This window comes from Prunus dulcis, chromosome 2 (genome assembly GCF_902201215.1).
Source record: "Prunus dulcis chromosome 2, ALMONDv2, whole genome shotgun sequence".
NCBI lineage: Eukaryota > Viridiplantae > Streptophyta > Magnoliopsida > Rosales > Rosaceae > Prunus > Prunus dulcis.
Window position 1 is genome coordinate 21108080 of NC_047651.1, and position 16151 is coordinate 21124230.

At 39.4% G+C, this 16151-nt stretch overlaps 4 protein-coding genes and 1 non-coding gene across 7 annotated transcripts; 4 read left to right on the plus strand and 1 right to left on the minus strand.

The window, feature by feature from the left end:
- The first annotated feature begins 2998 nt into the window (after positions 1 to 2998).
- On the plus strand, positions 2999 to 5476 carry LOC117617636 (caffeoylshikimate esterase-like). 2 transcript variants are annotated; one of them, XM_034347090.1, is made up of 7 exons: positions 2999 to 3160; positions 3239 to 3271; positions 3378 to 3504; positions 3670 to 3816; positions 3935 to 4065; positions 4650 to 4787; positions 4886 to 5476. In XM_034347090.1, exons 1-7 carry the CDS (start codon positions 3158 to 3160, stop codon positions 5252 to 5254), a joined length of 948 nt encoding a protein of 315 aa, XP_034202981.1. In that variant the 5' UTR covers positions 2999 to 3157; the 3' UTR covers positions 5255 to 5476. The 2 variants fall into 2 exon arrangements, with proteins under 2 accessions (XP_034202981.1, XP_034202982.1); XM_034347091.1 differs by having other exon boundaries at positions 3009 to 3092.
- A 30-nt stretch (positions 5477 to 5506) lies between these two features.
- Positions 5507 to 10645, minus strand: LOC117617624 (spliceosome-associated protein 130 A). Of its 2 annotated transcripts, XM_034347078.1 has the most exons (4): positions 7453 to 10639; positions 6398 to 6889; positions 6085 to 6240; positions 5507 to 5963 (listed from the first exon to the last, which is right to left on the minus strand). In XM_034347078.1, the coding sequence occupies exons 1-3, from the start codon at positions 10459 to 10461 to the stop codon at positions 6103 to 6105; spliced, it is 3639 nt and encodes a 1212-aa protein (XP_034202969.1). In that variant the 5' UTR covers positions 10462 to 10639; the 3' UTR covers positions 5507 to 5963; positions 6085 to 6102. The 2 variants fall into 2 exon arrangements, with proteins under 2 accessions (XP_034202969.1, XP_034202968.1); XM_034347077.1 differs by having other exon boundaries at positions 5507 to 6240; positions 7453 to 10645.
- A 1194-nt stretch (positions 10646 to 11839) lies between these two features.
- LOC117618360 (dirigent protein 25-like) lies at positions 11840 to 12559 on the plus strand. Its single transcript, XM_034347945.1, has one exon. It carries the CDS (start codon positions 11840 to 11842, stop codon positions 12557 to 12559), a length of 720 nt encoding a protein of 239 aa, XP_034203836.1.
- A 1225-nt stretch (positions 12560 to 13784) lies between these two features.
- Positions 13785 to 15044, plus strand: LOC117617632 (dirigent protein 24-like). The gene has a single exon (XM_034347086.1). It carries the CDS (start codon positions 13785 to 13787, stop codon positions 15042 to 15044), a length of 1260 nt encoding a protein of 419 aa, XP_034202977.1.
- A 768-nt stretch (positions 15045 to 15812) lies between these two features.
- LOC117620464 lies at positions 15813 to 16008 on the plus strand. Its single transcript, XR_004584800.1, has one exon. It is a non-coding gene; the product is annotated as a U2 spliceosomal RNA (small nuclear RNA).
- Positions 16009 to 16151: the final 143 nt, after the last annotated feature.

Sequence of the window (16151 nt, forward strand, 5' to 3'; positions counted from 1 at the left end):
TGGGGGTTAGGGGGAAGTTAGATATTTTCAGAATGTGTGGACTGGGAAATTATTTTTTTTCAAGGAATTTTTTTATTAAGAGGCGATAATATACTCACACATATTACACATTGATGCTAAAAGTCAAACTCATGAGTCCATGACCTCTTCTGGGGAGGGAGTAATTGCTCCAAATCACTATACTAGTGGGTCCTTTGCGGCTTTTATCTCTTTATTTCTAGTTATATCAAATAATTAATTAATTCCATGACAAAAAATATCACTGTAAATTGTAATAGCAACAAACCTTGCATGTGCAGTGTAAAAAAGGTTGACAAACGATAATTTAAATAACAAAGCATGCCATTGAAATCGTATGGTCACTTTGATACAAGTCTATTCCAGATGCAGATATCCATTGATAACGATATAAACCTAACCCATAAGTCATAGCCTCTCTAAAGCATAGCTGCATAGGATAGTGATATCATGCATGTTTAATTACTCAAAACAAGTTGATTTTGGAAATCTATCTTTGTAATAATGCCAACAGATTCCTTCTAATTGGCCTGACTTTGCAAACCATGACATAGTCCACACGCATTGACTCTAATACAATAATGCAAACCCACATGAAACTGATATCTGCTGAAAAGAAATATACTGGAAAGGAAATTTGAGTCATTTGGTCAGTATTTTAATCTGATCAAAACTCCACCATCAACATGTTCACAGCTCTATGTTGATTGCAAATCTCTTTATGAATCTTTCAAAGTAATCTGGCACCATTGTTTAGATATTATTATCTCGTACACGTTTCAAATAATAAAAAGATGGTTTTTAAGCAATAGACTTGTTGCTCGAGTAGGTAAGAGCATTCACTCGTGCACTTGAGAGAGATTATGTGTTCGATTCCCTTTCTCGAGATACCACTTATTTCAAAAAGATAAATGCGTCTTCTACACTTTGAGTAAGATAGTAATATCATATAACAAGTGATACATATCTAAGATATGATTACGCTTCTTTTTTTGGTTACAAGGAGGCCAAAGCCAAGACGAAACAAGAAGAAAGAACTAACAAATCACAGCCCTCTCAAGGGCCCTTCCTAGCACATCGTCCAATAAGATGTTCGAAATATAAGTCGGAGCATACTCAAAATTATGAAGTCCAAAAGGTAATTCATACCCAAATTAACACGGTGGTCAACAACTCTACTTTGCTCCCTATAAACATGAGAAATCTTGCAACTCCAATCACGGTTTAACAGCAACTTGCAATCTTCAATTAGACAAAAAAGGGATGGGATTGGTCAGACACCTTGGCCATCAAAGAAACAACAGATAAAGAGTCTCATTCAACATCAAGGGGTGGGATGTCACCTCAGTCCAAAATGCCGACCGTCTTCAAATTATTAATCAAAATGATCAGATAACTATTATTACAATGAGAATATATCATCATCAATACTTAAACACTGGAACCACGACATCTAACTTTGAATTAAATAGGGTGCCTTGCATTGTTTCCATGTCTCCATTGTAGGGTTTACAAGCACATAACCAACGAAATTGAAACAACAACAAAAAAGCTATCTGCCTCGCCCTATGCAGGCGAAGGCCATGCATATTTTTTGGCTTATATTCATGGAAACAAGCTTAAATTCAAATTATTTTGGGTCCAATTTCTACTCAATTTTTTGTTTTGTATGTTCTGAAAATAAATTGCTCACATGTTTGTCCTTTAATTCGTGGGAATTGGATGCCTGCCTCTCACTGCAACCGCGTTGACAATTTCTTTTATTCATAGCTCTTTTTATTTATTTATGGAAAGTAAAATTTTATCCATGAAATAATAAAACTTAGAAGGCTCAAAGGTGTGAACCAAACAAAATAAGAAATAAAATAAAAAGAAGGGTCAAAAGTTGCATACTGTACATGTGTAAACAATTGCACGTCGCCCCAAAACAAAAGAAAGGGAGGTGCTCGCAGCTCGTGGAATTCCTGATCCACGTGTGTGCCTAGTCCAAAGCACCAAAATAATAGAAACGTCTCTTTTTTGACCCCAAACATTTTAGAAATTAGATTCTCCAATTCCAACAGTTCTCATCAAATATGGTAAGTATGTACGTTCGAAAAGGGGGATTTGAATTTGGGTACAAGGAATTGCGCACCAAACCCACTTCTGCAATATGAGAAATATTTTTGCACCTAAAAAAGAAGAAAAAAAAATGGCAATTCCGCTTGCCAATGGAGACTTATCTTTATAGCCGTCTTTCCTTCTTATCTGGTGTCCCTTAAATTGACCAGAAAAATCAAAAGAAGAGGAAATTATACTTCTAGAAAAGGTGACCGGGAGATGTTGTTGCAATGCAGAAAACTGATCTCCCCCCCATGTCATCCATTTGTCAATTTGACGGGTAATCCGGGCTCCTCAAACGGGTGCAAAAATAAATACAATCAATATCTCGTTTGGGTTTGTTTCTTTTTGTTTGTATATAATTAATGTCTCTTGCCAACTATATGACATGCCCGTCATAATAATTAAAAAACAATACCAAAAAAAAAAAATTATAATTATATATTTTTTATTTTATGCAATAATTATTAGCAACCCAAATTAAGATGCTTAAATTCTTTGCACCAATTATTTTTATTATTATCATCTTTTAGTATTATATTAGCAATTGGGTTGGGTTGTTCTAATCGGGTTGGATGCATAAAAGTAAGAGCGTGTGGGGTTGTTTGTAAGTTACTAAAATGTTAGAATATAAGCTTACAACTATGGCGTGTCTGTCAGGTTGATGGCTTATGCTATTTTCACTCACGTCCATTATCTTCTTTCATCTATTCTCCACTTCATAATTTTTATCTAAACCTTATCAAAAAGTCCAAATATATAGGGTTTCCCAAGTTGACCGCATTTAATTCTCCAAGGCCGGGCGTATATATATATATATATATATTGGCTTTGCTCTCTCCCTCTCTCTCTCTCTCTCTCTCTCTCTCTCTCTCTCCTATCCTAGCCAGGACAGGCAAAGCCAGAGTTTTCTATATAAACAAATATCAACTTCCCAATACTTCTCTCTAGTTGCCAACTTCCATCTGAATCTGGTATATATTTCTCTCACTCATACTCTTAGCATTCTTCCTGATATCAAGCACTCTTAACACACATCATGGTATTTTATCTCTCTCTCTCTCTCTCATCTTGGTTTTATATATGGGCTTTTCTAATTGTTCTTTTCCAATTATTGCAGGCCTCTGATATGGAAGGTGTCAAATATGAAGAGGTTAGCCTTTAGTTCTGTTCTGTGCTGGGTTTTGATTTGTTTTTTGGCAAATATTGTTTCTGCGTGTGTGTTCTAAATCAATTCCATTCACTAATTATATATGCAGGAGTTCATCTTAAATTCTCGAGGCTTGAAGCTTTTCACATGCAGATGGCTCCCAAAAAACACCACACCCAAAGCCTTAATCTTCATCTGTCATGGATACGCCATGGAATGCAGCATCACCATGAACAGTGAGTATTAAAATTAATCTTCACATATCTGTATAATTTATTGTATCTTTTCCCATCAAATTTCAACTCCAAAAAAAAAAAAAAAAAAAAAAAAACCCAACAAGAAAAATATATATAACCCTGATAATTAATTAACAGAGTTTCAAATTGATTTTTTTTTCCCAGGTACTGCAATCAGGCTTGCCAAAGCAGGCTTTGCCTTATATGGGATTGACTATGAAGGCCATGGAAAATCAGCAGGCCTTGAAGGCTATGTCAAAAACTTTGATGATGTAGTGGATGACTGTACCAATCACTTCACAAACATATGTGGTTAGATTTTAGCACTCTATCTCTTCAACTCAATTATTTTTCTTTTTAGTCATTTGGTTGTGTCAAAATTTGTTTGTTGGGTTCTGACTTGTGAATTAACGTGCTGTGGAAAATTCAGAAAGCATAGAGAACAAAGGAAAAATGAGGTATCTGTTGGGAGAGTCAATGGGAGGAGCCGTGGCTCTGCTGGTGCACAGGAAAAAGCCAAAGTTTTGGGATGGTGCAGTTTTGGTTGCACCTATGTGTAAGGTCTGTTTCTTTTAATTTGTTTTTTTCTTCTTTTTCTACCTTCTATTTGGAGTTTCTCAAGCCGAGTTTTCTGTTTGCTTTTATATATTTATTTAATCCTCTGTCAATTTGGATTTGGACCCCAACATAAAGACTACTTCTGTTATTTTATCCTTATATTTTCTTTTTCTTTAAAAATGAATTTGTTGACCAAATCTGTTTGTTGATAATAATATAAATTTATCTTAATCCTAACAATAATTGAATAATTCTAGATTAGCCTCTCTTTTTTCTCGGGTACTATTATAGTATGAATAATGTTACTCTTATCACGTTTCCATTCAACAATTTTCTTTTTAATTATATAATTTTAACCAACTGAAAGCTGACCCTTCATCCAACTTTCAATTAAAACTACTTTTCTTTTTTGGGTTTTATTTAAAATTACTCAAAATGAAAGTGGTCTGTCCCTTTCGAAGGCACCCTTTTTTCTTGTTCTAATAATACAATTTAGTTAGTGGACTTTACAGATATTGCAACCTAATGATCAAAACTCGAACTAACTCGTTTTGTGGGGTTTTTTTAAAACCATTTTTTATTTACAGATTGCAGATGAATTGAGGCCATCTCCTTTCGTCATCAGTGCTTTGACAAAGCTCTGCAAGTTCATTCCAACCTGGAAAATAATCCCAACAAATGATATCATCGACGTTGCTTTCAAAGTACCCGAGATAAGAGAACAGGTGAAATATCTGCCTTACTTAGTTTGGTGCATGTATATATGATGATCAACTAAATTAGTTGCAGGCCAGTGCTAATAATAATTCTAACTTAATTGCAGATTAGAGAAAACCCCTACTGTTACAAAGGCCGGCCTCGGCTTCAAACCGGGTACGAGCTTTTGAGGGTGAGCTCGGATCTTGAGCAGAGGCTTGAAGAGGTCACCTTGCCATTCCTAGTTTTACATGGGGAAGCCGATAAGGTGACAGATAAATCAGTCAGCAAACAGCTTCATGACGTGGCTTCTAGCCAGGACAAGACATTGAAGATGTACCCAAATATGTGGCATGGTCTGCTCTACGGAGAAACACCTGACAACATTGAGATTGTGTTTTCAGACATAATCAGCTGGTTAGAGAACAGAAGTGCTTTTGGCAATTCAAGGTTGGAGGGAGAGTTGAAAAGTGGAAATGACGATTTGTCCAAGTAGAAGAAGAAGAAACATGGATATTAGTATTGTTTCTTTCTTGTAAAATTTAAACACCCTTTCACTTGTAAAATTCATTGGACGAAATAACAACAGTTTGCCAATAAAAGTAACTTCGCATTGATGCTTCACACTGGCAACGAGTAGAGGGATTTGAACTCGAACTTGACTGCAAGAGTATGTACGCAAATCAACATATAAATACAAAGTATTTGAGTTGAACCCGACAGTGAATATAACGTTTTGAATTTGAAATATTTAATTCTTTTTCCTTGATTCAAATCCAAATTATACATTACTAAAATAGAAGTCGAATCTCACGTTTCAAATAGACTCTCAATGAATTCAAATATCACAGACATCAACAACAATATCTAAGTTCAGTGCCAGATTCCAGAGTGGCTTAATAACAGATACAGAGAAAAAAGTAGCATCAATCAACCTTGCTTAACATCGTTCAACTGAGAAGGAAAAAGGGGGGGAAATCTATTCTGAATAATTACAACAACAAGGAATGCTGTCTAAATGGCTGCAAAGATGCATGTCGCTTCTTACGATATACTTGGCTTAGTCTCAACCATCAGCGTCTGAATTTATTGAATCAGAAACATTCATCCACTCCTGCAATATTAGGAAAAGACAATCACTAGCATGCTTGTCCTGTTAGTGTAACTACAGTCAACAGCAATCGAAGCAAAATTGACTCGAGAAACTGCACGTCAACCAAATTCTCATTAGTATCAAGCATTCGTCCACTTGAACCTTTCGACAGAACGATGTTATCTGATGTATGCATGCTAAACCTGAAGGTACAGTAAAATTCAGGAAGGTACTTTTGAGCTTGCTCTTCCTTAAATGATCTTATTTCGAATTTCCTCAAGTTTCTTCAGTATCTCTCCAGGAGTTCTATCCAACTCATCCGCAATTTTTCTCTGCAGATCCATAGGCAATGTTGGGAACTGCTCGCACAGATCTCCATCAATCACATCCTGCAAAATTAAAATACTGTCACCACTGATTCAAAATTATTAATTAAGGCTTTCTAACCGAAAAATAAGCTTATCTAAATTAAGACATAGAACAATAAAATTCAAAATATCTCCACATTACTCGCAGATAATTAGAAATAGGCACCCGCTGGATTACCTTAACTGGAAAATAGGCTGATCTATAAGCCATGTGATCTCTACCACACAAGGGCGGATGCTCCTGCCTCATATACATCTCCAGGTGAGAAAAGAAGTCAACATCATCACGAGAGGTGAATGCAAGCAATGCACCCAAGCTACCCATCACTGTCCCATAGATGATGCATTCCCCACCACCTGGAATTAGAGATGCCTTCTGCACACAGCTGACCACATCACCAACATGAAACTGCACTATCTCCTCTACTTTGTTGGGAGCGCCGTTCAACTTCCCCTGCTCCCATTTTATCCTCCCACCTGTTGGATCCTCTTCTATCTCATCTGAAACATCCTGTGGTAACCGCACAAAATAGACATTTCCAAACTTGTCTGCACCTGCCATGGTGTCAAAATCTATATGATATGACGCTGTAAGCCATCTTGGAACACAATCATCAGCAAAGATATACAACTGATTCTCATCCCGTCTGTACTTGCAGTAGTGAAATGACTGCCAAATAAATTAACATCATAGGAAATATAGTTAGTGCCTTGCGAAGTGAACCAAGAACAGCAAGCCAGAAGAATAAAATTCTGTACGTCATACAAAAATCGACCACAAAAAGCACCTCAAATCAGGTATACAAAAAGTTGATACAGGGATATAAACACAGATTAAAGACTAAGCACCAAACACAGAGTCATCATATGTACCAGTACCTCTGCACCCATTATATATCAGGCAACAAGATATGTCAATTGCAATTAGTATCTGGACCTCTTAGCCTAAATTTCCGCTATTTGACCATTGCAGAAGATTCTGAATTAAAAACTTTTCTGAGCGTCTATTTACTTATTTACGCTATGCCTCTAAAGGTTAAATAACTTGAGTTTTAGATAATCCATATGAAGAGACACTATGACACAAAATAGGATACTAGCATAACACAGATAAACATGTATCTACAAAGAAAATGTAAGAGTGGGAAGGTACCACAACAGGAGGCACAAGCAAATAACAAGTAAAAGAAATTCTAGATCTGATACAACTACTGAGAAAGAAGAAAGAGATACCTCTTGAATGTCACCTACGTAAATCCTATCACGATAGGTTTGAATAGATATAATGGAGTTGGGAAACAGCTTATTCTCACATTTTCTAAGCAATCTTTTTTTCCCCAAATCATACAGTCTGAGCACTGGTCCTATGCCTGCTAGTAATCTTCCCTGAAACTGGCATAAAGCAAGAGGAACACCATCCACTTGTGTCTTGTGCAAAAGTTCAAGGGACTTTCCATCCTCTAGAAATCTATAGATATGAATATACCCTGCCGTTACACTTCTTTTGGGCCAAAACTGCAGTCCCTTTGCTGTACCAACAGCTAAAAGCGTACCATACTCCTTATCGTGGAAATTCACTGTGCATATACTGAATGCAGCTTCATTATCCTGAAGCTCCAGCAGACAAGTTGTAGTTGCTGTCTTGGGGTCAAGAACTCTAATGCAAGAAACCCATTTCTCAGACTCTGCCTTAGGATAGCCATAGTGCTCATCGGAGAGGGGATCATCCTCATTATCACCACCATTTTCCATCTGATCCACATTACCATTTCCATTTTCACCAATTCCTGCAGCCTCAAAGCACTCCTTTTTTGCAGCTTCACGCTCTTCTGCTGTGAATGCTCCTTGATCACTTTCAATAATTACTAATAGCTTTCGTTTGAGTTGAACAACAAACTTTCTGGGAGTGTACCTCAGTGGAACCACAGTTTCGTTAAAGGTTTCTCCCAACCTTTCAATAGTAAAAACCCTCAAAGCATTTCCAGCAACAGCAACTACACCTTCCGCACATTGATCAGATGAAAATGATGCGGCATATTCAAGTGTCTCATAAGATAGGGGTGTTAACAGAAAATGTCCTTGATGAATATAACCGAGCCAGGGCCGACTTGACAAACAAAGCATAGCATGCTTGCCTCTCACACTAACAGAAAATAGCTTCGGAGCTCTTAGTCCTAAGAATCGTGAACGGGAATCAGAAAGCTGACCTGTCACCATATCTACCACTGTCCTGAACAGAATCCCAGTACGTAAACCAGCATTAAGGAAAAGGCTGGCAGGATGATCAGCACCATCCTCCCCACCAATTGATGCCTGAACCTCAAGAAATAGGAGAGATTCTGGAATTGAAGAAACACTTTGCACACTCAGAATCTGCATACAGTCATCAGGATCCAATGACAAAATACGAATAGTGTTGTCATATGAACCAACTGCAAGGAAACGAGATCTCTGTCTCCCTTCAGGTACAGGGGCAATGTCCAGACAAGCTACATCACCAGACATTTCATGCTTCTCCACCTCCATCAATTGACCCGTCATATCAACTTCAAAATATATAAGTTCTCCGCCGCTCAAAGCAATAACCACTTGAAGTCTATTAGAGCCAACCTTGACGATCGTTCTCTTTCCAGGAGTTCTCCATTCATTAATACGTCCATCTTCCCTAATATGCCTAATTCCATTTGGGTGAACTTGCATGAGAGAATCATCACCTATCAAAGAAACTGCAAGTGATGGGGTAGTGTCAAGAAACCCACTGTCACTAACTTCTTCCACTGTCTCACCAATTGAAAGCACAAGGGTAGCATTTGCAAATGACACCACAATGTATGCGTCAAACTCATCAGATACATTCTTTTTCACTGTCCAGACTGCACTCGGTACACCTGGAAGCTCTGACACAGCCATCTCACTGATAGCTAAACCGGGCCTTAGAATCCTGAGGGATGAACGAGGGCCCCGCCCACAAAGTGTAAATATTTGAGGTGTTTCTTCCTCAAAGAGATTATTGACCTTCATATCCATTATCGGCATTAAGCTCTCAACCTGATCAATCCTAACAAGGTTCTTAAGTCTTCTAGGCTGGAAAAACAAAGGTTGGAAACCTTCTTCAGTTTCCATCAATGTAGCTGAGGAAGACTCCACATCAGGATCTTCGCCTATTGCTCGGAACTGGTACAAAGAGTGATTCCCAAACTCTGACGCAGCAAACAAAAACCCAGATTTTAACACACACATTGAAGTAGTAACTGGAATTGTATCAAAATATTTGATCTTCAATTCTGAGACCTTGTCATTATCATGGTCCAGAGTAACCTTAAATATATCCCCATACTCTGTCTGCAAAAGGAAAAAGAACATTGACTTCTGCTTGTGCATAGCTGCTGAAACTATAAGAACCCCACGCTCAGCTGGCAAATCTACACGCCTGGGAATCACGGCCCTAAGATCCGGTTTATCCTGATTCTTGTAAATCACAAAATTTTCCGCACAGACCAATACACCACTTGGCCCATCCCCACCTCCAGGAACTGTGACCAGTAAATTTGCACCATTATCAACCTGATCCGACCACTTCCTAGAGACATGGTTAAGCCCAAGGTCGAGCTCGTAGAAAGTCAAATGCTTCTGTGCCTCGTTTGCCGCCTGCCCAGTAGAGTCCTGATCAGCTTCCGAATAATCCAACTCAATGGCAGCAAATATGGGGTTATCAAACCCACAATCAACCCCACAAATCGAATACACTATCGTATGCGACTTGTGGGCCTCCAAGGGGGATGATATAGTTAACCTTGCAGATGTATCCCTATTCAAAACGTAAACAAGCTTCTGCTTTTCACAGGCCCCGACCATAACAGCCCTCCCCTTGGGGTCAATGGCCAAATACTGGCCCGGAACTATCCGGCGACAACCCGACTTACCGAAAGTTTCTTGATGGACTTTATCAAAGACATTCTTTTCCTTGTTATACTCAAGAATTACTATTCGACCCGAATCGGACCCAACAACAATATAGTCTTTCTGAGAACCAGTGAGCCTAAACTGAGCTAAAGACCTAATGACGCCAAAAATTTCAACAGAGAGTAGAGTCTGGATCTTACCATTTTCGTCGGGTCGAATAAGGTCGAGAACTTTGCCTCTGGCGACGACAATCTCTTGGGCCTTTCCGCCGGAGAAATTGCCATTGATGGCACAGACTATGCCCGTCGCTCGCTGAAGAGTGAGGCTGTAAAGATACATGGCAGAGGAATTTGGGGTTTCACAGAGTGTGCAATTTAGGGTTTTGGAGAGTAGTGAAGTAGAGTTAGGACCTTGCGAGGTTTAGGCCCCTTTTATTTTAGGGTTTTGAAAATTAAGTTAAAGACTGAAACTGTGGTAAAGATATCGGAATGTGTTTGTATAGAAAAATTAAAGAAGACCCGCACTCCGCAGAATAAAAATCCCTCCCTTAACGAAAAGTCTAATTTAAATGTTGTCCAATTGTTCAAAAAATAACTGTCCAAAAAGAAAAAAGAGAGTAAATTTTTTTAAAGGGTTTCTCTGTTATTGATTTTTTTTTTTTAAACCGAGTACAGCCGCGCGGCTATACTATATGTGCAAAGAGCAAATGTCAAAAATAGTAAAGCCGCGCGGCTATACTCCTACTGGAAAAATATTAGAAAAACCTAGTATAGCCGGGCGGCTATACTTTTTAAAAAAATAACAAAAATAGAAAAATTAAAAACAGCGTATAGCCGGGCGGCTATACTATGTGTATATATATATATATATATATATATATAAAAGGACCCGACTAGTGCCTAGGCGCCACGTGTCAAAACAGTACGGCCGGCCAGCTATACTCTTTTTAAAAAAATTAATAAACCCCGGCTGTATTATTTTTTTTTAAATGAGAAAAAAAAAAACCAAGTATAGCCGGTCGGCCGTACTATTTATATATAATTAAAAAAGGACCGCCTAGGCGCGACGTGTCAAAACATTAAAAAAAAAAAAAACATTAATAAAACCGAATATAGCTGCCCGGCCATACTAGTTTAAAAAAAAATAAAAAACCAAAGTATAGCCGCGCGGCGATACGATTAATATATGATTAAAAAAAAAAAGTTCCAGCCTAGCGCCACGCTCGACAGAATAAATATCCCTTCCTTTTTACGAAAAGTGAAATTTAAATGTTGTCCAATTGTTCAAAAAATAACTGTAAAAAAAAAAAAAAAAGTGAATTTTTAAAAAGGGTTTCTTTGTTATTGACAAATTTTGGGGTATGGAATCGTTCTCTAAAACATGAGACAATTGTCTAATTTAATGGATTAAGTATCAAAATAGTTCAAACATGATAGTTAGTTCAGTTTAATTGGTATTACTTTCTACTTTTGACCACGGATTGGCTTTAATTATCTATTAAGTAGTGATGAGTAGCTTATAATACTTATGAATAAATTAGTGTAGACCCACACACTGGTGGCTTTTCCATTTCACATCTAACTAATTCCAATTACCCACCCCATGTATACCAAATCCACTAATGTCTCCTCCTCTTATAGATGAATAAACTACCAACAAGGTAGATAGAGACACAATCTCAATAATGAAAATGGATAATCACCCTTCCATGCTAACCATGGCCTGCTTCCTCCTCCTAGTCACTACCACCACGAACCAATCGTCTGCGGTGGCCGCTCGAAGCCTAGACAATTCAACCCCAACGCACCCTCACCACAACCATCACGAAATCACATTCCTAATGCGAGATGTGCTTAATGTGACTCACCCCTCATCCAAGTCCAAACCTGCAACCACTAAAGTGACTAGTCAGCTGCCCTTCTCAAAGCCATTAGGCCTGTTTCCTCCAAATGGAGGAGTCCCCCTCCCTGAAACCAACCCCACTACACAAACCCTGGATTTACCCGGCATCGGACTATTTTTCCCTGCTAGGGCAACACTTCAAGAACTGGAGTTTGGGATTGTAACCCTGATTGATGAGGACATGTTTGAAAGTTCAGGGTTTTATGGCTCACAAGTGATTGGAAAAGCACAAGGGATATACGTTGCAAGCTCTGAAGATGGTAGCAGTCACATGATGGCCTTGACTGCACATTTTGCTGATAGTGAATTTAAGGATGGCTTAAGATTCTTCGGGGTGCATCGGACGGATGTGCATGAAGGATCTCATATTGCTGTAATTGGTGGCATTGGGAAGTATGTGGGTGCAAATGGCTACGCACAGTTAAGGCAGAAAATGCAGGGGAAGAAGGCAACAAGCTTCTTAGGCTCAAAGTTTATCTCAGCTAGTACTAGTAGGAACCTTGTTAGGCAAAAGTCATGCAGATCATATATATAAGATCATTAAATTGTTCTTTTTCTCAGAGAACTGTTATAATTGTAGATTTCTGGTTTATCAGATTTCTAAGAACCTTACAAAAAGACATCCTTTCAATTATGAAGCGACAACTTTTTTTTTTCCTAATGAATTTGGTTTTGTAATTGCCTGAGCTGTATTTGGGTCTATAAAGGATCTTACTTCTTTTTGGTGGATGAAAGAGGTCGAGCAGATTTGTGACACAGATTAAATATGAGATGTTGGAACCTCAGCAGGCAAAGTTTACTTGGCCACCCAATTTTTGCTCCAATGAATTTCAATGCAAAATCCATGGGGTAATCAAAATAATAATTAAATTATTTGCTTGTCACACTAAATTATAGTGCCTGATGCTATCAAGGAACTTGTGCAGTTTTCTGTCCAATTATGACACCAGATGATGAACAATGACCTAGTTTCAAACTTTGGAACAGCCTTATACAAATTGAAAGAACTTGATTACGATTTAAACTCCTTTTAATTTGATGAACAAGTCTACCAAAACTCCACTTGACACAACCTGATATTGTAACACAATGAACTTGATGCAGGCCTTGTGGCCGAAAGAATCAGTAGAATTACCACTCTGGAAAGAACACAGACGGGTTTTGTTTTGTGCAGCGTATGATTATGCTACGGACGCTGAATAACCTTTCGTTACAAACAACTTCCAGGTTCCAAAGAATCACATTCCCTAATTCTGAAGACAGAAACCAAAAATTTATGGAATGGATGGAGCTGGTTTTGACTCCCACCTGCCACAGACATGTTGTGACAGAAGATTATATACATAAATAGTTTTTTCCAGACCTGAAATGGTATATGTTTACTGTTTTACCATTTGCATATGGTATGGTTTTACTGTAAATGATCTCTGTGTAAATCTGCACTAGTTTATCACTCAGGTCATGCCAAAACTAGAGGCTGTAGTGGATAGCACCTAATCATTCTCATACCAGTACCACCTTAAGTTCTTAACTACTAAAAAAACAAGTACCAATTCCATTTGATATGGGAGTTGGTTTTCCAACCAAAGACACCCTGCAAAATAAAGGGTGCAACAACTCCATCACTTTAAGAGACTCTAGGAAACTATATATATCACAACACAAACCATTTCATTCATCAAACACAACTCACTGACATCCAATACATTCTCTCAAGAGCCAAGACTTGATACAATTCATTCCTTCAAAATCCATTGAAAATGGCCAAGTCTCTTTTACCCACCTCCAAGCCACTCAAGGCCACACTTTACATATTGGTCCTAGCCATCATCCTTGGATATGCCAACTCAGCTAGGATCCTTGATGAGGCACTTCCTGAAGCATCCAATCCTCTCCCAACACCTGTCCCTACCTCAAATCCTCAGACAAATCCCACTGCCTCATTGCCAAGTGGCCAAATCCCCGCCATCGCCCCCGCAATCACAACCGTTAATGACACGGAGGATGATGCTGACTCGCCAATTCCAGAGACTGATGTGGCACCACCAGTAGTTCCTCCTGTCACCACTGTACCAGAAGCTGACTCACCACAACCCGAGACTGAGGAACCTACCACCGTGCCAGCACCCATTCCTGACGTGGCCCCTGTTGCTGGGGCGGCACCCGGTGTAGGTCCTGCTGTCACATCACCAAGTACCCCAATCCCAATCCCCACACCTGTGGCAGGTCCTATCCCCACATCACCAACTGGGCCGAACCCAACAGCCGCCGCCGGCTCCACCGTGGCAAAACCAGGCGCCGAAAACCCACATTTGTCCTTCTTCATGCACGACATTCTAGGAGGATCACACCCATCAGTCAGAGTGGTCACTGGCCTGGTAGCCAACACAGTTTTCAACGTCCCTTTCTCCAAGGCCAACAACAACATCTTCCCAGTCAGCGGCGGGACCCCGTTGACCAACAACAACTTAAACGGCTTCCTCGATAGCAACAAGAACAACATCCCAAGCATCGCAGGCCTCACCGGCCTCACCAACTCACAGAGCAGCACAGTGATCCAGAACAGCGGCAACAACAACGTTGTCAGTGGCGGCAGCAACCAACCCTTCGTCACGGCAGGCCAGCTGCCGACTGGAGCCACTCTCCAGAAGCTCATGTTCGGCTCAGTGACGGTGATCGACGACGAGCTGACCGAAGGACACGAGCTGGGTTCTGCCGTACTTGGAAAGGCACAAGGTTTTTACTTGGCAAGCTCGTTGGACGGGAACAGCCACACCATGGCTTTCACCGTGTTGTTGCATGGCGAACATGGCGCACATGATGAGGTGGAGGACACCATAAGCTTGTTTGGGGTCCACCGTACTGCCTCCCCTGTTTCTCACATTGCTGTGATTGGTGGGACCGGGAAGTACGAGATGGCTACTGGGTATGCGGCCATTGAGAGCCTTCATCAGGAGGACCAGCATACGACTGATGGCGTGGACACTATAATGCAGATCAGTGTTTACCTCTCTGAATAGTTGGGTTTGTTTGTGGGAGTTTTATTTAGCAGTTGCCTGTTGTGAGCTTGAAAATGTCAATGTGTAATTTGATTTATCTTTTTAATGCATCTTTAATTGAATGAAAAATGAAAACTTTCTGTTAAAAAGTTCTGGGTTTTCCATCTTATGATTCTTATCCGACTTTGTTTCTCGCTTATTTAAACCAAGATCAAAGTGAATGTGCAGGGACCCTGTTTTTCTTTGATCCAAAGCTGAATCCCACCATGGGATTTGGTCTATAACCCAACAGTTGATGTTTTTCAATTGCATAATGTGAATTAGCTCCTCTGCATTTGTGGTTCAAATTGACAAATGGAGAACAGAGATTTGTTTGAATTACAAGGTAGTTGTTTGATGGGAGAAATGAATTGGTTATGCAAAGCCAGGCGCAAAGCCCTGCAAAGGTTAAACATAATCTGAGATTCTAGACCACGCTAAGTTCTCCCTTTTGATCATTGATAAATTTGATATGAACTGTTTTTTCTGTTCTAAAAAGTTAAGAATATTTCTTCATCTTGGTCAAGAAAGCCTGCACAGGATTTGTTTTTTCATAATTGCAGCCCTCAACAATGTTGCTGGACCAACATTTGATATTGAAATTTTGTTATAAGATTCGTAAGATTCATCCCTCGTAGCACCCTTTAAGCGTTTGTTGTTTGTGAACGTTGCGAATCCCACATCGGCTGAACCAAACAAGTAGGGAAGTGAACGGGCCTATAAAAGAAGAAACAAGAGATGAGAACAAGCATACCTTTCTCGGCCTTTTGGCTAAGATCAAGTGTAGTATCTGTTCTTATCAGTTTAATATCTGATACGTGGGCCAATGGCCCACACGATATTAAATTAATTTCTTTAGGGGGAGGGCCCACTACAGTAGCTTGCTACTGGGGTTCTCACGCGTCGCCCAAGCGTTGCACTATTGCATGGGCCTGGCGCACCCCACCAAATCTAGTTTAAAATTGGCATTGTAAGTATGTTAAGGTTAAAAGAATTCAGAAATAAAATGCAATCTATTTTTCTGTGAAGTCAAATACAAATTACAGAGCAAATTTTTACTGCTCGTTTCGGGACTTCAAAACAGACTTG